Source organism: Schistocerca nitens, chromosome 3 (assembly GCF_023898315.1).
Source record: "Schistocerca nitens isolate TAMUIC-IGC-003100 chromosome 3, iqSchNite1.1, whole genome shotgun sequence".
NCBI classification, from domain to species: Eukaryota; Metazoa; Arthropoda; class Insecta; order Orthoptera; family Acrididae; genus Schistocerca; species Schistocerca nitens.
Window position 1 is genome coordinate 976628102 of NC_064616.1, and position 21769 is coordinate 976649870.

The 21769-nt window shown below is 44.1% G+C and overlaps 1 protein-coding gene across 1 annotated transcript in view; it reads right to left on the minus strand.

Moving 5' to 3' along the window:
• Window positions 1-21769, minus strand: part of LOC126249510 (facilitated trehalose transporter Tret1-like) — a 353193-nt gene that overhangs the window by 157245 nt on the left and 174179 nt on the right. The window contains exon 2 of the mRNA XM_049951161.1: window positions 3686-3762. Within this exon, the coding sequence (XP_049807118.1) occupies window positions 3686-3742 (57 nt within the window). The 5' untranslated portion in view covers window positions 3743-3762. The remainder of the gene's footprint in view (window positions 1-3685; window positions 3763-21769) is intronic.

Here is a 21769-nt window from a genome sequence, read left to right on the forward strand (position 1 = left end):
GTATATGTCCTGGCCAGAGGCAGTTAGCTCCGAACTCTTGTATGTGCAAGTGCTGAATAAACCTTCGTTAAGTGAAGTTAGTGTTCGTCATTCATCTAATTACATCTTCTTCTACGTGGCATTATTCTGGTGGAGACGCTGGGTATCGATCCCAGTGCCTCTCGCACTCGAACAGAGGAACTGGGCTAAGGTGCTACCTTTCGTGACGTTTGCCTACAACACCGCCAAAGAGACACCACAGGATTTACGCCATTTTTCCAGGTGCATGGACGTGAGGCGACTACGACGATGGACACCTGTGCTTCCGTTACATCTTGAAGACGTGGTCAACGACTGCATCGGCCAGGTGTAGGAAGCTAGGCAGTTAGCTCGACTTCGCACGCTGCAGGCTCAAGAAAACGATCGCCGAAGGTACGACGCGAACCACCGCCCTGTTGTCTACCAGCCTGGTGACTTCGTCCGGATCTTCACTCCTGTCCGGAAGGTTGGTCTCTCTCTGAGAAGCTCCTCAGGCACTACTTATAAGGTTGTAAAACAGTTGTCTGATGTTACTTATGTAGTTGAAAATTTCGACCCCGACACAAGACGACGAAAGATCAGAGATATGGTCCACGTCCTTCGAATGAAGCCCTATAAGGATCCTGCAACCGAGGGTAAATTAGAAGCTCCTGCGACAGGCAACAACAAGCGGGAAGGTGACGAAGAGCGTGGCGGCGAAGGAAGTTCTAAGAAGATCACCGCCAGGGCGAACATCAGTCATTGGGAGACGGAGTATGGAGGACCGATGACTCGATCCCGGACTGGGAGGACGTAACGCCAAGACGCTGTTCTCTTAAGGAGGGAGCAATGTCGCATATGAAACTGAGTAGCACAGTCATAGTGGTGTATTGGTTATGATATTAGACTGTTGCATAGGGTCGTGAGTTCAAAACTCACCTGCACTGAAAATTTTAAATTCTATATTCGGTTCGAGTACATTCGAGAAGTATCCACAAACGTCAAGAATCATACTACTGCCAAGCGGTTAAAGGCGCTACAGTCTGGAACCGCGTGACTGCTACGGTCGCAGGTTCGAATCCTGCCTCGGGCATGGATGTGTGTGATGTCCTTAGGTTAGTTAGGTATAAGTAGTTCTAAGTTCTAGGGGACTGATGACCTTAGAAGTTAAGTCCCATTGTGCTCAGAGCCATTTTGAACCATTTTTTTTGAACCAATCATACTACTGGAATGTTCTGTAACTGTATATATACCTATGTGTTCTGGCAGGAGGCAGTTCGCTCCGCGCTCTTGTATGTGCAAGTGCTGAATAAACCTTCGTTAAGTGAAGTTAGTGTTCGTCATTCATCTAATTACACCTTCTTCTACGTGACACAATGAAAGAGCACGGCCGGTTTCCTTCCTCATCTTTCCCTAAAACGAACCAATCACCAACCACAAAGAATCAACAGTGGATGCTGGAGGACAACGACGAACAAGGTGAAAGTCAGGGGAGCTATGGAAAAGGTTTGCACTTACCTCGCTACAAGTGACCGTGTGAAATGCTGTGTTGTCTGAATGAAGGGTAGTGTCTCGAGCTTTGAAACCTCTCCAGTGTACCTGTTACTGTCCATATTGCTCTCTATACGTAGGAGTTGAAACTTGATATTGCATCCAATGATGCCCCAGAGACACACTTGATATTTCTCTGTTTTGCTGCACGACAATGTAGCTGTCATACTTCGGCCACTACTACTTGTACGCTGTGCTGCCCCCTTTGCAGTCGAATAGATTTGTTGCTGACACAGAGCTCTAAATATCATTTCATTTTTTCAGTATATCCTTTCTGTATGTTGTAATTTTCACCAGTTGTAACGTAAATTATTTTTCAGTTACAATAACTATACAGCCAGATTGCAGCAGATCTCTAGGTAGCGCAGTTTTCTGTAGAGTAAACCGAATAATTTTGCCATAAATGTATGGCAAACGTTATACAGCGTGAACCCGAAGTTCACCAACAAAACTTTAGAGATTGTTCGGGGATATTTTCTGAGAATTTTCATGTAAAGAATCAGTGCTCTGCTGCGGGTTGTTACGGAGTAATTATATTTAGTTTGATTTATTACTTCCATTTATGTTCGTATTCATACCGCACTGAAAACATAACTGCCGGAAAAAAAATGCAGCACCGTCAAGGACAAGGTCTGTTTATTGACGAATGACGCGACAGGTAGCTCATCATTCTAGGAGTATATGATAACAAATCAGACCAAAAAAACACACCTATCACAGTACAAACTGTCCAAACAGTCACGTTAGTACATAGGGTTCCCACTCTTGCCCCCCCCCCCCCCTTTTCACTTCTGGCAATAACACAGGCGTGTATTCTCGCAGACCAACGAACATAAAGGTAACGAATGGCAGCCTGCAGTAGATTGTCCTAAGCATCCTGCGCCTTTTCATGCAGTTCGGCAATGGTTCTTGCAAGCCCTGGAGAACGAGTATGTTTCCGCTTCATCACTCCCGATACGTGTTAAATTGACTAGAGATCTGGTGATACTGCTGGCCAAGGCAGTTTTTTTACACCAAGAAGAGCAGAGCACTTTGCGTTCCAGCAGCACGGGAATAACAGCATGTGCAATGCAGCGGGCAATGACTGCTTTACCCCGGAGATACACTAAACGCGACCGCGAGATGTAGCTGACGGAGATCTAGAGCGTGAAATCTGCGTGTCTGGAATAGGCAGCTTACCGCGTGTACGTTCATCACTAGTACACAGACAGAATTTACTCTCATCACCGAAGACAACAGAGTTCCATTCCACTCTGCAGTCAGTTCTTTCACGATACCAGAGTAGCTATGCTTGCCGGCGTCGTGCTGTTAGCCGTAGCCTGGCCAGAGGCACACGTGATCCGACATGTAGCTGCAACATGTGACCAGATTTCTCTCCTGGATGATGTTCAGTTGGCCACCGCTGCTCGCACAATGCGTCGATCTAGGCGTGCGTCTGTACTACGTGCAAGTCCAGAACCTGGTCCAAAGGAGTGTTCCAAAGACCAATGCTGAAGAATGGTTCAAATGGCTCTGAGCACTATGGGACTTAACATCTGAGGTCATCAGTCCCCTAGAACTTAGAACTACTTAAACCTAAGGACTTCACACACATCCATGCCCGAGGTAGGATTCGAACCTGCGACCGTAGCAGTCGCGCGGTTCCGGACTGTAGCGCCTAGAACCGCTCGCCCACCGTGGTCGGCTTGTGAAGATCTTTCTCTTGAATAAATCACACAAATTTTTTGAAATTATAATCATTTGTTTGTCTGTACTCATAAATCTCATCTACTGTCCCATTTGGATAATTCCTTCGCGGTGCGTCGTTTTTTTTCTTTCAGATTTCCGCAGAAGTGGCATCAATGCTTTCAGCTTCTACACAAGGCGAACAAGGCACACTGTGGTGATACATAAAAGCACTACTGACAACCAAATTGTTCTTTACAGTGCTCTGTAATTACATTTGGTACCTCCACTCGTCAAATAAAACAGTTCCTTTACTGCCTTTGAATTTTTCACCACTTATGTTCCCTGCCGTTTTACAGAACTGGTTCTTATCTTGTGGCCATGATCTGCCTCTGTCTTACTGACAATAATTCTAAACTTTTGTTGCAGTTTCTTAAGGACACAGTCGTAAACAAGACAACATGTTAGTTACCTGGGCCACGACTGCCTTCCATCGCTTGGCTGTCGGGACTATGACGCTGTCATCCATGTCGGCTGCTGCACAGCACCCTGTGGACATAAATACCACTGTATGTCATTCGTGTCCATCTTACAATTTGTCATAGGTCTAGGTCACTGCCTGCACGTCTTTCCATTTAATAGCAATTAGAGGGCTAACGTTACAGTGAAGCAGTTTGTAAAACACTTATTGCGTTACAGATTTTTATTAAGGTGCGTAAGGGATAGAAAAGTTTTCCTGAACCTGAGAACTTTATCTCCCAGTGAGGACTAACATTTAAATCACGTTAAGTTCACCTGAAAATGTATGTCAACAACATCGTAAACCATGCTTTAAGAAGATGAGTACAAGTGACGATTCCCAGAAGTGCTTTCACTGCTTTCTAATCTTTAGTTTAACGAAAATTTGACAGCAGTTAACAAATATTCAGAATCACTTTCTTCTCGACAAAATGGAGCATGGACATTAAAGAAAGATCACGTTATGTGTTATTTAGAACACATCATATCTTCTGAGTATTCACTGTTTTGTTTAGTACCGTATATCAACCAAAACCACTAAAAATAAACGCAAATATATATATTTAAAACAGCAGATAAAAATTCGCTTTATGCCTTCCCAAGAGAGAGTCTCCATTTCTTCCAAGCTAATTATGTAAGTGTAGACTAGATATGGCTCAAATTCAAAGATACAGTATCGACAGCAATAGATAGATTCATACGGCATAAGTTAAGAGACGGGACTGATCCACCATGGTACACTAAACACGTTAGAACACTTGTAGAAGCAACGAAAAAAGCATGCGAAATTCATAAGAACGCAAAATCCCCAAGACTGGCTTAGCTTCACAGTAGCTCGAAATTTAGTGCGGACGTCAATGCGAGATGCTTTTAATAGTTTCCACAATGAAACATTGTCTCAAAATATGGTAGAAAACCCAGAGATTCTGGTCGTATGTAAAGTACACCAGTGGCAAAAAACAGTCAATACCGTCACTGCGCGATGGAAATATTACCGATGATGGTGCCACTAAAGCGGAGTTACTAAATACAGTTTTCCGTAATTCCTTCACGAAAGAAGATGAAGTAAATACTCCAGAATTCGAAACCAAAACAGCTGTTAGTGTGAGTGACATAAAAGTAGATATCTTAGGTGTTGCGAAGCAACTCAAATCACTTAAGAAAGGCAAGTCTTCCGGTCCAGATGGTATACCTGTTAGGTTCCCCTCAGAGTATGCAGACACAACAGCGCCTTTCTTAGCAATCGTATACAACCGCTCAGTTGACGAAAGGTCTGTTCCTGAAGACGTGAAAGTAGCACAGGTCACACCACTATTCAAGAAAGGAAATAGGAGTAACCCATTGAATTACTGACCCATATCACTGACCTTAATTTGCAGTAGGATTTTGGAGCATATACTGTACGCGAACATTATGAATCACCTTGAAGAAAATGACTTATGATACATAACCAACACGGATTCAGAAAATATCGTTCTTGTGCAACATAGCTCTAGCTCTTTATTCCCATGAAGTAATGAGTGCTGTCCACAAGGGATCTCAGATCGATTCCATATTCTTAGATTTCCAGAAGACTTTTGATATCATCCCTCACAAGCGACTATTAATCAAATTGCGTGCATATGGAATATCGTCTCAGTTGTGTGACTGGATTCGTGATTTCCTCTCAGAGAGGTCACAGTTCGTAGTGATAGACGGTAAATCATCGAGTAGAACAGAAGTGATATCTGGCGTTACGCAAGGTAGTGTCATAGGCCCTCTGCTGTTCCTGATTTACATAAATAAACTAGGTGACAATCTGAGCAGCCCCCTTAGATTGTTTGCAGATGATGCTGTAATTTACCTTCTAGTAAAATCAGCAGGCGATCAGTTCCAATTACAAAATGATCTAGAGAGAATTTCTGTATGGTGCGAAAAGTGGCAATTGGCACTAAACAAAGAAAAGTGCGAGGTCATCCACATGGGTACTAAGTGGAATCCGATTAATTTTGAGTATACGATAAATTGCACAAATCTAAGGGCTGTCAATTCGACTAAATACCTAGGAATTACAATTACGAGCAACTTAAATTGGAAAGACCACATAGATAATATTGTGGGGAAGGAGAAATAAAGACTGCGCTTTGTTGGCAGAACACTTAGAAGATGCGACAAACTCACTAAAGAGACAGCCTACATTACACTTGTCCGTCCTCTGCTGGAATATTGCTGCGCGGTGTGGGATCTTTACCAGGTAGGATTGACGGAGGACATCGAAAAAGTGCAAAGAAGGGCAGCTCGTTTCGTGTTATCGCGCAATAGGGGTGAGAGTGTCACTGATATGATACGCGAGTTGGGGTGGCAGTCACTGAAACAAAGGCGGTTTTCTTTGCGGCGAGATCTATTTACGAAATTTCAATCACCAAATTTCTCTCCCGAATGCGAAAATATTTTGTTGACACCCACCTGCGTAGGGAGAGATGATCATCGTAGTAAAATAAGAGAAATCAGAGCTCGAACGGAAAGATTTAGGTGCTCCTTTTTTCCCACGCGCCATTCGAGAGTGGAATGGTAGAGAAGTAATATGAAAATGCTTCGATGAACCCTCTGCCAGGCACTTAGTGTGAATTGCAGAGTAACCATGTAGATGTAGATGTTGATAGCGAAATGGCACGCAGGGGCAACACAGTTTTGGACTGCATGATAAAGGACAAGCGAAAAACTACAAAGATAAAGTAGCTTTTACATTCACATTTAATTACTGACTGTTGCATTCTTTCGTGTTTAATTTTTGCATCACAGTTTTTACGGAGGAAGGCAAAGTGCACAACATGCTTTGAAACTTCGTTTGCGAAAATAACGTTCAGAGTACGTTTTGGACATGAGAACTCAGACTATATGGGAGTGAAGGATCTGTGGTCTCGATAGTGCACAAAAACATTCAAATTAGTAATGCGCTTACCGGATTTAAGTACTTTGATTTAACGGACGTAACATCAGAGTAAATTAACATTCTTAGAAAGACGTAGCGTTCTTCCTGTGAAGTACCCTCCCAGGTTTGTTAACACGAAATTCAAGCAAAGGCCATGAATACCGAATTTAAAATAAACTAATGACAAATAGAACGTCATAAAGCATAATTCCTTGTAACTGTAATGTTAAACCGGGTATTCAACATTTCACTTTCAAGTAACCGACGTTGCTTCCAGAGCAGAATTACAGCTGCAGGATCGAGCTGTATGCCACTTGTAGATTCACTTTTCTTTTTGATTATTTATAAGGCGCTACTTGAGGAAAACAAGTTCACCTCTGCAGCTGCGTCATCAGCGCAGCTGGTTGCCATGTGGAGGACCCAGGTGCGATACCCGGTTTTTCCAGGGACTTTTCCTTGGCGGAAAGACTGGAACGGGTTGCACTCAGCCTCGTGATCTCAGTTCAGAACTACTTGACCGAGTAGTAGCGGCCCCAGGCCAGAAAAACTGAGAGCAGTGCGCTGACCCCAGTCCAGTTTACATTTTTACTTAGAGAAATTCAACAATACACTTAGAAATTAACAAGATTAATCTACATCCATACTCATTATAAAAATGGGTCTATGTATGAACGGTTCCACATCTCCTAAACGACATGACCTACCTGAATTAAACTTGGAACAAGTATCACTTACTGTCTTGAAGGAATCGCTGTCGGGGTAAGAACCAACTATGTATCAAAGGGGTTGAGTTTGGGGGTGAAAAATGGTGCAACCCACGATGTATGAATACCCAGATTTTATTCATACAATACTTAATGACTTTCGATAAACTTTACACATAATTGCAAACCTTTACGAAACTTTTTCTCGTTGACAACCCCAAAACATGATGAAAGGAAATAATTGTGTCATATACTACATTTTCGCTGTTCATGCAGTAAAACTGCCTCATGATGCATGAGGTTATAATTTACATTGAAGTGCCAAAGAAACTGGTATAGGCATGCGTATTCAAATACAGAGATACGTAAACAGGCAAAATACGACGCTGCGGATGGCAACGCCTATACAAGACACCTGACGGTGTGTGGCTGAGGGTACCTTGAGTACCTCTATCCGTTCTTCCTTCTATTCCAGTCTCATATTGTTCGTGGAAAGAAGGATTGTCGGTATGCCCCTGTGTGGGCTCTAATCTCTCTGATTTTATCCTCATGGTCTCTTCGCGAGATATACGCAGGAGGGAGCAATATACTGATTGACTCCTCGGTGAAGGTATGTTCTCGAAACTTCAACAAAAGCCCGTACCGAGCTACTGAGCGTCTCTCCTGCAGAGTCTTCCACTGGAGTTTATCATCTCCGTAACGCTTTCGCGATTACTAATTTATCCTGTAACGAAGCGCTCTGCTCTCCGTTGGATATTCTCTATCTCTTCTATCACCCTATCTGGTACGGATCCCACACTGCTGAGCAGTATTCAAGCAGTGGGCGAACAAGCGTACTGTAACCTCCGTTCTTTGTTTTCGGATTGCATTTCCTTAGGATTCTTCCAATGAATCTCAGTCTGGCATCTGCTTTACCGACGATCAACTTTATATGATCATTCCATTTTAAATCACTCCTAATGCGTACTCCCAGATAATTTATGGAATTAACTGCTTCCAGTTGCTGACCTGCTATATTGTAGCTAAATGATAAGGGATCTTTCTTTCTATGTATTCGCAGCACATTACATTGTCTACATTGAGATTCAATTGCCATTCCCTGCGTCATGCGTCAATTCGCTGCAGATCCTCCTGCATTTCAGTACAATTTTCCATTGTTACAACCTCTAGATATACCACAGCATCATCCGCAAAAAGCTTCAGTGAACTTCCGATGTCATCCACAAAGTCATTTATGTATATTGTGAATAGCAACGGTCCTATGACACTCCCCTGCGGCAAACCTGAAATCACTCTTACTTCGGAAGACTTCTCTCCATTGAGAATGACATGCTACGTTCTGTTATCTAGGAACTCCTCAATCCAATCAGACAATTGGTCTGATAGTCCATATGCTCTTACTTTGTTCATTAAACGACTGTGGGGAACTGTATCGAACGCCTTGCGGAACGCAAGAAACACGGCATCTACCTGTGAACCCGTGTCTATAGCCCTCTGAGTCTTGTGGACGAATAGCGCGAGCTGGGTTTCACACGATAGTCTTTTTCGAAACCCATGCTGATTCCTACAGAGTAGATTTCTAGTTTCCAGAAAAGTCATTATACTCGAACATAATACGTGTTCCAAAATTCTACAACTGATCGACGTTAGAGATATAGGTCTATAGTTCTGCACATCTGTTCGACGCCCCTTCTTGAAAACGGAGATGACTTGTGCCCTTTTCCAATCCTTTGGAACGCTACGCTCTTCTAGAGACCTACGGTACACCGCTGCAAGAAGGGGGCAAGTTCCTTCGCGTACTCTGTGTAAAATCGAACTGGTATCCCATCAGGTCCAGCGGCCTTTCCTCTTTTGAGCGATTTTAATTGTTTCTCTATCCCTCTGTCGTCTATTTCGATATCTACCATTTTGTCATCTGTGCGACAATCTAGAGAAAGAACTACAGTGCGCCGGCCGCGGTGGCCGTGTGGTTCTGGGCGCTTCAGTCCGGAACCGGGCGACCGCTACGGTCGCAGGTTCGAATCCTGCCTCGGGCATGGATGTGTGTGATGTCCTTAGGTTAGTTAGGTTTAATTAGTTCTAAGTTCTAGGCAACTGATGACCTCAGAAGTTAAGTCGCATAGTGCTCAGAACCATTTGAACCATTTTTTGAACTACAGTGCAGTCTTCCTCTGTGAAACAGCTTTGGAAAAAGACATTTAGTACTTCGGCCTTTAGACTGTCATCCTCTGTTTCATCGGTTACTGCTGCTACAATGGCTGGTTATCAAGATTTAAGTGAGTTTGAACGTAGTGTTACAGTCGGCGCACGAGCGATGGCCACAATATCTCCTAGGTAGCGATGAGGTGCGGATTTCCCCGTACGACTAATTCACGAGCGTACCGTGAATGTCAGGAATCCGGTGAAACATCAAATCTCCGACATCGCCGCGGCCTAAAAAAGATCCTGCAAGAAAGGGACCAACGGCGACTAAAGAGACTCACTCAACGTGATAGAAGTGCAACGCTGGGCCATCAACAAGTGTCAGCGTGCGAACCATTCAAAGAAACATCATCGATATTGGCTTTCGGAGGCGAAGGCCGACTCGTGTATCCTTCATGACTGTACGACACAAAGCTTTACGCCTCCCCTGGGCCTGTCAGCACCGACATTGGACTGTTGATGACTGGAAACATCTTGCGTGGTCGGACGAGTCTCGTTTCAAATTGTATCGAGCGGATGGACGAGTACGGGTATGAAGAGAACCTCATGAATCCATGGGCCCTGCATGTCAGCAGTGAACTGTTCAAGCCGGTGGAGGCTCTGTAATCGTGTGGGGCGTGTGCATTTTGGAGTGATTTGGGACCCCTGCAGGTGACACGTACGTAAGCATCCAATCATGTCAATTGTGCATTCTGACGGACTTGGACAATTCCAGGAGGACAATGCGACGCACCACACGTCCAGAATTACTACAGAGTGTCTCCAGGAACACTCTTCTGAGCTTAAACAGTTCCGCTGGCCACCAAACTCCCCAGACATGAACATTACTGAGCACATCTGGGATGCATTGCAAGGTGTTGTTCGGAAGAAATCTCGTACTCTTACGGATTTATGGACAGCCCTGCAGGATTCATGGTGTCAATTCCCTCCATCACTACTTCAGACATTAGTCGAATCCATGTCACGTCATGTTGCGTCACTTTTGCGTGCTCGCGGGGGCCCTACGTTATATTAGGTAGCTGTACCAGTTTCTTTGGCTCTTCAGTGTATTACTTATTTACCCCTAACTTAATTCTTAACACATTTTGCGGACAATATTCACATATACTACTGAATTTACCAGCATTTTATATCAAATGGTTCAAATGGCTCTGAGCACTATGGGACTTAACATCTGAGGTCATCAGTCCCCTAGAACTTAGAACTACTTAAACCTAACTAACTAAGGACGTCACACACATCCATGCCCGAGGCAGGACTAAAACCTGCGACCGTAGCGGTCCCGCGCTTCCTGACTGACGCGCCTAGAACCGCTCGGCCACACCGGCCGGCCATTTTATATCATTTTACGACACATAGTTCAAGAGATATGAAGTCGTAAACATTGAGATGCGTGAAAAACTGCCTCATCAGACATAACGTTTTAATTTATGACTCCCTTACTCCTAACTCCATTCGCAACACATTTCGCAGGTGGTAGACACCTATACCACTGGATGTACCTGCAAAATTATATATTTGTACCACACACAGCTCAGAACATATGAAGCAATTAACACTGAGATGCGTGAAAATGAAACTGCAGGACGAAGTTTGCTAAAGATGCAGGTGAAATTCATGTAAAAATAGGCATGAAATTCGTTAAATATATGTGAAATGTATTTGAAATGTACACACGCGTGCAAAGTCATGATAAAGAGCTCATCCTAAACCTCTGGAACGATGTCAATTAAATTTGGTACATATATTAGTTACAGATTTGGAAAGAAATACTGTGGTTGTAGGAACTACCAGCCTCCTATTGGCGTGAGGGTGATAACGTCGAGAGTGAAAGGGGGAGGAGGAGATGAACAGACAGGGAAGGGGAGAGGAGGGGATGGAATGAGGGGGGAGGAGCAGATGGACAGAGAGAGGGCTAGGAGGAGGAGTACAGAGAGAGGAGCAGGCGATGGATAGATAGTGAGGTGCAGCCAGTGTACATAACAATGTTGTAGCAACAGTGTGTGTCAGAACTAGAGGCAGTATAAACATCCAGAAGTCAAAATGGTCGAGCATGCGAAAGGAAATGAGCATGTAGTTTGCATTGTGTGTAAGCAGGTGGCACGCTTTGGCTCTGTCGTAGTATACTGGGAAACCTCAGTTTTTCAAAATAAATCGTCTACGAAACATTTGTACGAACAATTCTGGAATACAGCTCGAATGTGAGAGACCATTTTGCGGCTAGAGAAACACAAAATATCATACGTGCTGGAAGACAAGAGGAATAATTGGTCATAGGCTCATTTGTGAGCCTGCAGAATGTAACAGAAGTAATGCGAAACCTGAAACGGTAAGCGGTTTGAAAATGAAGTTTAAAAGCTCACAAATATACATTTAAGAACTGAAGGAAGAATGGAAGAATTTGGGAATTTTTGCTGCTCCATGAAAATCACGGAGCCAATGTTGTATCAGTAATAGTATGTGTGTAGAGGCAGTAACTTTTCCTATGCTCCAGCCATGAATGGAACTGGAAGAAACAATAGTGTGTTACAGAACAAAAAGAACTTTCTGCTAAGCAATTTGTAGAGGATTCTCAGGGTTTCAGATAAATAATGGAATGGATGTGTCAGGGGCCAAGGGAGCAAAATCATATTGCCTGAAAACCTCTAATTTCTGGACAATAGCTACCCACACGATCGAAATATGACATTTACATGCTTCTATCACGCCAACATTTCAAACTATCAGTTCGAAACACTTTCCAGCCATTACAGTTAAACTTACGGAACGGTGTTGCATTGATTACTTTAGTCTTGCTATCATTCTAGGTACATCAAGAATGCTATCAAATGCATTAGTAACCCGATTCTGCAGATCATCTCTACTGCTCGCTGAGGCAATGTAAGGCATACTGTCGGCATGCCTTCACAATGAAAATGAGCCGTGATGAGATGAGAGAGAACGCTATATCGCAGGTCAACTGCGCCAGTTAACTGGTCATAATACCACTATTTGGTTAATATTCTTTCTTATTGAAAGAATTTTGATATGATTTTATCGATCGCTGTGTTTTCCAAAGGACAATGTTCCAACAATTCTATCACCATTTGCGTTTTTATGCCCTAACAACAGCCGTGTTTGAAGACTAACTTATAAAAACTTTGTTCTGCGTGCTTGTACAAACAGTACGATCTTTTCTCATTGCCCAAACATGTTTCAGTGCTTTTGTGCCCTCGCCCGTGGGTCAGCTTTTTTTCAGGCCTGGAAAATAAAACATGTTTTACGGGATTATTTCTGAACGAAAAATTAAGTGTAAAATATTTTATATTTATCGTAATCATTACCTTTGTCTCTAAAAGGTTATTTTGTAGGACTTTACTTAAATGGTTGTATAGCGTGTCATCTGCAACAACATATATTTTTTTGAAATTCGTTGGCAAGTTAGCAAAAGTACATTTTTAACCATAGTTTCGTTGCATACACAAACACACACACACACACACACATACACACACACATTGCATGAACGAGAGAGAGAGAGAGAGAGAGAGAAATGGGGAGGTGAGGAGGATGGAGATGGAAGGAGACGGAGGGTGGGAGGGAGGGAGGGAGGGAGGAAGAGCGAGAGCGAGAGAGCATACCCGAGAAAACGGAAGTAAAAGCAATGTTCAAATAATGCGGTTTACTGAACAGAAAAACAGTCCAACGTCGACAGGGACCAAGCGAACAGCAAAATAAAAATATCCTGTTTTGGACGTTCAGCGCTCTGACTCGTTAATGCTGTTCACTTAAATTACATTTGCTATGTTTCCGTGCCTCTGTCTGTCAGCCCTTGTGGCCGAGCGGTTCTAGGCGCTTCAGTCCGGAACCGCGCGACCGCTACGGTCGCAGGTTCGAATCCTGCCGGGGCATGGATGTGTGTGATGTCCTTAGGTTAGTTAGTGTCAGTAGGCTGTTTATGTTTTCTTATTGGTAACGCCACGTAGCACTGTGTATGGAAATCACTGGCTGTGCTGTGTGCAGTCTGTGGCTGCTTTGCATTGTTGTAATACTCGCCATTGTAGCGTTGGGCAGTTGGCTGTTAACAGCGCGTAGCGTTGCGCAGTTGGAGGTGAGCCGCCAGCAGTGGTGGATGTGGGGAGAGAAATGGCGGAGTTTGGAAATTTGTAAGACTGGATGTCATGAACTGCTATGTATATTATGATTTTTCAACGCTATTAAGGTAAATACATTGTTTGTTCTCTATTAAAATCTTTCATTTGCTAACTATGCCTATCAGTAGTTAGTGCCTTCCGTAGTTTGAATCTTTTATTTAGCTGGCAGTAGTGGCGCTCGCTGTATTGCAGCAGTTCGAGTAACGAAGATTTTTGTGAGGTAAGTGATTTGTGAAAGGTATAGGTTAATGTTACTCAGGGCCATTCTTTTGTAGAGATTTTTGAAAGTCAGATTGCGTTGCGCTAAAAAAGTATTGTGTGTCAGTTTAAGCACAGTCTTAATTAATTTTTCTAAGGGGACGTTTCATTAGGCTTAAGTAGTCCTAAGTTCTAGGGGACTGATGACCTCAGATGTTAAGTCCCATAGTGCTCAGAGCCATTTGAATCATTTTGAAGCCTCTGTCTGTAAGAGATAAACATGCTTATCAGGACGGAGATACGCGAAAAATTATAAGTAACCACAACATATTTTCGCGCAATGAACGCCATATCATAGATGTTCAAAGGTATATTGCGTCGAAACAGAAGGGTTTATGGCCATATAAATATAAATTCTTTTTCGTCTTGGTTCCCTAAGTTTCTATCGTAATTTATCTAATATCTTCTTTACTGCATTTCAGAGAGTACCCAGTAATTGGCTGTCTTCTGCTCAAGTCTGTCTCCAAACAGTTGACAACTTCAGTCTTCTAGTCCATGTTGTCTGCTCACTAATAGGCGAACAGCTAGCCATGAAGCGGTTCGTATGTGTTGTTGAAATATGTAACGAGGCTAGCTGAACCAGGAAGCAATGGAAGCACGACTGCGCTTGGCTGACTATTACGTTAGCTGGTGGCTGGCCTTGTGGGAGAGAGAATGTTAATCCGCTTATATAAAAGCTGCATGTTTCGTTATATAGGGTGAACTCGAAACCCACTTAGAAAACTACGGACATTGTTCAGGGATCTTTCCTGGGCATTTTTGTAAGGGGCTTGTTGGTCTCCGGTGACTCGTTACACAGCAATTCCATTTATGCGTAAACACCACTCAAAGATTAAGCCTTAGGCTTGTTCCGACTGGCCAACTGTTGCCTACAAGGCTGTACGAGGAGCGATCTATGATCGTGGGACGTGTCACCAACCCCTCCAGCCGTCTTCACCGAACATGAACACTGATGATGTCGCTGTATCCTCATCTGGGCTCACAAGGGAACAGTGGGCCCCGTACTGGAACTCAGAAAAATCCGGGGAGGTACTGGGAATCGAGCACTGGTCCTTCCATATCGAAGGCAGCGGTGCTAACCATTTCTTTCCTTCTTCAGTTTGTTCGTTGCATTTGGTCTGCGTGGGCATACAACTAACACTACAGGAAAAGCCAACCTGAGACAAAACCGAGCAGTACTGCATGCAAGCTTGAGGGTGAAGAATAAGTGAGCATGACTTCGTATTGCAGTATCAAGTACCGTGACTAAATGGAATAAGATTTTTTCGAAACAAGACATACAGTGCATGCCGTCCAAATTTGCTCCGCAGTGCAGGCGTTTTTAATGCAATAGAGATACAATCGTAAATCCTACTAAGAAATCAAACGAAATCAAACGAAATGTAATACATTAGTATAGTGTCTGTATCGGCCGGCCGTGGTGGCCGAGCGCTTCTAGGCGCTACAGTCTGGAACCGCGCGACCGCTACAGTCGCAGGTTCGAATCCTGCCTCGGGCATGGATGTGTGTGATGTCCTTAGGTTAGTTAGGTGTAAGTAGTTCTAAGTTCTAGGGGACTGATGACGTCAGAAGTTAAGTCCCATAGTGCTCAGAGCCATTTGAACCATCTGAAATACAACGCCTTTACCGCAACCGTAGAGTGGACGTTGCTCGTCATTTTGTAATTGTTCAGAAAACACACACACACACACACGCACGCACGCACGCACAAAGAGAGAGAAAGAAAGAGACCAAACACGAAATGCGACGAAACAGATAACTCTCCAAGATTAGAAACTTAGAAATCAGCACGGGGGAGCTGTAACTGTATACAGCCTGCACTTATAGAAAAAGTAAGAACGTAGTGGCTACAATTGGGTACAGCTTTTGCGTTGGATGCCAAGATAAAGGAACTTCAACTGAAAACAAAGAAGAAAGAAGGCAGTGATAAAAAAATGATACGTTTCTGTATCTAGCGTGACATACTCACCGAACGACTAAATTGCTAATTATCGTCTTTCCTGGATATGTGTGATGTCCTTAAGTTATTTAGGTTTAAGTAGTTCTAAGTTCTAGGGGACTGATGACCTCAGATGTTAAGTCCCATAGTGCTCAGAACCATTTGAACCATCGTCTTTCCCTGACCTTTATTCCTTATCTTCATGCCGTCGGCATGTTAATTTTCGAATTTGCGAATCATGTGACCGAGGCAGGACATAGGTAACAGCCCGGTATTCACCTAATCGGATGCGGTAAACCGCCTAAAAACCACGTCCAGTGTGGCCGGCACAACAGCCCTCTTCGTTAATGAGCCGGGCGGATTCGATCAGGAATGGCATACTAACGTTCACGACTATGCGGGCGGGTTGCTGAACTGCAAATTCTATTTCTATAATATCTGAAATTCATTCCTTGGTTGGTAGGTATAAGGAGAGAGATTAGATGAAATTGAAGATTCCTTGCCGGCCGAAGTGGGCGAGCGGTTCTAGGCGCTACAGTCTGGAACCGCGCGACCCCTACGGTCGCAGGTTCGAATCCTGCCTCGGGCATGGATGTGTGTGATGTCCTTAGGTTAGTTAGGTTTAAGTAGTTCTAAGTTCTAGGGGACTGATGACCTAAGAAGTTAAGTCCCATAGTGCTCAGACCCATTTGAACCATTTTTGAAGATTCCTTTAACTGTGCGGACTTCGTCAGTAACCCGTAGGTAATGTTGCATACCAGCGGCACTGCCGGCGTGTGGCATGGACGAACGCCCTGACCTACCGCTGCGAGTAAATGTTTACGACCGGCAAATTGTTATCTGGACTTTAAATGCTGTTCCTACAGTACCTCTCGAACAGCTCTTCGGCTAGATCGTTACAGTGCTCACGAAGGATTTACTTGCGATGATTACCTATTGTTCAAGTCTGTTGTACTTCTGTGCTACTTTTGTTTGGTGGGCCGGCCGAAGTGGCCGTGCGGTTAAAGGCGCTGCAGTCTGGAACCGCAAGACCGCTACGGTCGCAGGTTCGAATCCTGCCTCGGGCATGGCTGTTTGTGATGTCGTTAGGTTTAACTAGTTCTAAGTTCTAGGGGACTAATGACCTCAGCAGTTGAGTCCCATAGTGCTCAGAGCCATTTTTTTTTTGTTTGGTGGGCAGTAAAAGAGTATCGCAGACCCTTTGGCATGCAGATACACCAAAGCAGAATGAGCACGATCAAAGACGTTATCAGCATAGAGCACTGATAAGGACACTGCGAGAGATGATTCAAAGTACTCCACTAAAAACAACATACTAAGCTGAGCCCACATAAACTGTATCACATTTATTAAAATAAAATGGTCCGTTATTTCGAGCCCGTTTTGAGTTATTACGCATTGCAGACATACCAGCATAACGTCGTCCAATATAATTCAAGTAATCATCCGAATTTCAGCGATTTCATACCGTACGGAATGAAATGACCGTATGGCATTGATAGCCGGGAGTCACCACCTGCAAACGTTCGGCCGCCGAGTTGCAAGTCTTTTCACTTGACGCCACATCGGGTGAGTTGCTTATCGATGATGATCATGAAGACAACACTGCTCCCAGCGCGCGAGCGGAAAAAAACTCCGACCTGGCCGGGAATCGAACTCGCGCCCACTGCATGCTGGTCAGACGCGCTGAGCCGCACGGAATTGCCGTGCTGTTAGAGGCGCCATGTCACTGGCTGGTAGGTTCGAGTCCTCCCACGGGCATGGGTGTGTGTGTTATTCTTAGTATAAGTTACTTTACGTAGTGTGTTAGTCTATGGACCGATGACCTCAGCAGTTTGGTCTCTTATGAATTCACACACACTCAGACGCGCTGACCACTCAGCTAAGGGTGCGGACTTTTTACGTTGTGGACAGGAGGGAGGCAGAATATTCTTCCCGAAGAATTCTCTGAAAAGTTGCCGTAATTACATTCACTCTCTTCCAACCTCACTCGCGATCACGCACACAATCACACTATCTCACATCCTTTAAATAGCTCAAATACAGCTAGAAGTTCTAAAACTGTCAATCACATTGGATGTAATATAAGAGGAAAGCTAAAATAATTACACACCAATATGTGGCTGGCTGACGGCATACCAAAAACAGGAATGAGCCAGCCACACTTACAACTCATTAGAAACTACTTCTGAAAATTTTAGGGAACAAGTCAGGCATTGCACAGATCCTCGAAATTCTTTCCACACTCGTCTCACTATCAATTAAAATATAAGGCAAATCTGTCGGTAAATTTTCCGCGGCTCTGTTGTCAGAATATGAAAACACAATTAAATATGGCGGACAGTAATCCGCACGCCACAAGCACTACACATTGGAGAGTCCTCTCGCCAGAGCAAGAAGTCGCGCGTTTTAGGGCGTGCCCTACGCGAAGACGCGTTAGGACGTCATCATGTCTATGTGGTATGAAGGAGGTACGTTAAGGCCGAGCTATTGACTTTACTAAACGCATCTAATTGTCTGTCGCTTCGATGCTCTTTTCTCCTCATTTACGGATGGCTCAGTACGTCAACTGTGAGGTGATGGCATGTACGAGGATGGCACATTGAACCCTCTCGTTATCGTGGTACGCCCCTTTGGCTGCTAGATCTGCCGTTTAGCTTCCCTTAATACCCACGTGCCTTGAAAACCAGCAGAAACACACCTCTTTCTGCAGCCTTTGTGGATGGAGAAGGGCATTCTGGATATTCTGGACTATTTTATCTGAGGATAGAAGTGTTGTGTGTTAACGAAGGTGTAAATGGTCATCGTACTGGTTCCAGATAGCAGCAGAACGTAGACTGCGAATTTCTCGAGTGCTACGACGGCTTAGATCGTCAGTGATACCAAGTAAAGTGGCGTGGTGATTAATACACTGGACTTGTAGTAGGAGAGGAGAGGGTAGAAATCCCTTTCCAGCCAACGTGATTTTGTTTTTCCACGGTTCCCCTAAATCCCTCTAGGTGAATGCCGGAATGGTTCGTTCAAAAATGCCGTGGCCAAATCCTTGCCTTAGGCTTGTAAAATCTGAGATTCTTCTATGCCTCATAACCTTAAAGCAAAACTTTCTTTTCTTTTCTCATTGTCGGATATCGTTCAATTCGCTGTTCAAAATAAGCCGTTATCTCGTTCGCCTGGGAAACTACTGTAAGAGAAGCTGTACTGTGGCGAGCCGACTACGCCGTCATATCGCAAGCGGAGCGTTGACACCCGATAGCTGTGGCAGGTGTCACTGTCGCGGCAGCGAATGCGCGCTCGGCAGTAAAGTGCCTGTTTTGTTCGCTGCTTACTCGCCTCGCTGCGTTCCAAAATTTGTATGCACCGACAGACAACTGATGCTGATTCGTTTCTCATTTTACAGACTGTCAAACTTCTTGCTCCTGGTGTGTTAGTTTCCGAAAATGGAAATACAAACTCGGCTGAACACCCGGAAGTACACCAACTAATAACGCTAAAAAAGTCTCGATCGTATCTGAACTCCACTCTTTTTCATAGCTCCTAGTATTACTTCGTCACAAACTTTCTATAAGAAGACAGCTTTTTCAACATATCCTTTAATGTACGAGGGAGCCGGCCGAAGTGGCCGTGCGGTTAAAGGCGCTGCAGTCTGGAACCGCAAGACCGCTACGGTCGCAGGTTCGAATCCTGCCTCGGGCATGGATGTTTGTGATGTCCTTAGGTTAGTTAGGTTTAACTAGTTCTAAGTTCTAGGGGACTAATGACCTCAGCAGTTGAGTCCCATAGTGCTCAGAGCCATTTGAACCATTTTTTTGTACGAGGGTGGTTTGAAAAGTTCTCGGAGTCACTACGGAAGGTCAGCGCTATAGCAACGAGCTGTTCACATGATATTCATTGGACTGTTAACTTTAAACACATGCCACGTCAGTGCTCTTGGGAGAGAGCTGTGGCGGTGACGTGGTTCTGTTGTTCCCGCGTAGTGATTTTCGACGATGGAAATAATCGAGATTTAAGCAGTGATTAAGTACTTCGTAAAGAAAGGTGTGAAAGCAAAGGACATTCATGTTGATTTCCAGAATACACTGGGGGACTCTGCTCCTTCAATTCAATTGTTTCCAAGTGGACAAATGAATTTAAATTTGGTCGGGAGAGCTTAGGTGATGATCCGCGCAGTGGTCGGCCAAGATGTGTCACTACTGCAGAAATCATTGCAAAAGTGCACAAAATTAATCTACAAGGAGACTACATGGAAAAATGAAAAAAAGCTTCAGTGAGGTAAATACTTTTCTTCTATTCCGTTCCGAGAACTTTTCAAACCACCTTCGTACAAGATGATCCAAACGTCCGTTAAAATTTGTAAATTCACGGAATAACGAAGGTAGGGAGGTAACAATTGACGCACATGCCAGAAATGACATGGGGTTTTAATTAAACCAAAAACGAGTCTGAAAACTGGCCAACAAATGGCTCTGGAGAGCAATGCACCAGTGACGCCGCGTGAGAGTCGTGTATAAAATGGTCTGTAGTGGGAGAGGTTGTCAGATGCACCAGCAATCGCGGAATGTTGACTTCACCAGAAATGTCACTGTTGGTGAAGCTTTACTATCAGAATGGAGAACCCGCTGCTGCAGCTTTACGATCCTGTCGCCGTAGGAAGGGTATTAGAACGGGTAAAGGTCCTGTGACTAGAGTCATTGTGGAGAAACTGATCGCGAAGTTCGAAGCCACGGGTTGTTTAGACGATCTACTTCGTAGTGGGCGACCAGACAGAGGTGCTACTGCTGCTCGGAAAGTTCAGTAAGAAATGGAGACTTTAGTGGATTCATCTCCGCGTGATGAAGTCAGCACTCTAGAAGTCGCACATCGCACCGACATTCCACGCACTAGTATTTGGAGAGCACTAACGTGTACCCTCCAATGCTATGTGAACAAAATCCAGCGCCATCATGAACTGTTAGCCACCGATTTAGTGACGCGGAGAACATTTGCGGTGGGGGCGTTTCAAAAAATGGGGAATTATGATGGGTTGATTGTCTAACGTGTTGTGGGCCGACGAAACCCGCTTCACACTCCGAGGCTCTGTCAACGCCTACAACTGTAGAATTGGGGTTACCGAAACTTCTAGAATGTTCGTAGAAAACTCATTACATAACGAGAAAGTCACGGTGTGGTGACAATTTACCACATCAATCGTGTTCGGACCCTTTTTCTTCGAGGAAATGTGGGGTGCTACTTTATAAACTGTCACTGTGATGGGTGCGAAGTACGCCGATCTGTTAGAGAATCGCATCATCCCTAGCCTGGGTGATAAGCAACTGCTGGAAGGTACCACTTTTATGCAGAATGGCGCCCTACCGCCTATTGCTACATGCGTGAAAAATGGTTTGCGCACATTGTTATGTGAGGATCGCTTGTTGAGCCTCCAATTCTGTCATGTTTGGTGTCCGAAGTCCACAGATCTCAGTCCATGTGATTATTTGTTGTGGGGTTTCCTAAAGTTGCCAATATACCTCAATCGTTCGACCTCATTATGGATGCTAAAAGACAACATGCGACGGCAATTTCTTACCATATCGGCCGATATGTGTGCTGTTCACAACATTGTCCCTCGCCTAAAGGTACTGTTGATTAATGAGGGCCAACATGTTGAGCATTTGTTATAAAGAACATCGTCTTTGCTACAAATCAATTGCTATGTTAATTATTTCATTTATTTCACATGAAGCGCCATCTGTTGGTCATTTTGGGCACTTTTTTATGTTTCAGTAAAAACCCAAGTTATTTCAAGCACGTGTGTCAATTTTTACCTGTCTTCTACATTATTCCATGAAGTGTTGATTTTTCAAATGTTAACGGGCTTTTGGGTCACACTGTGTATTGACTTTATCTAAAAGAA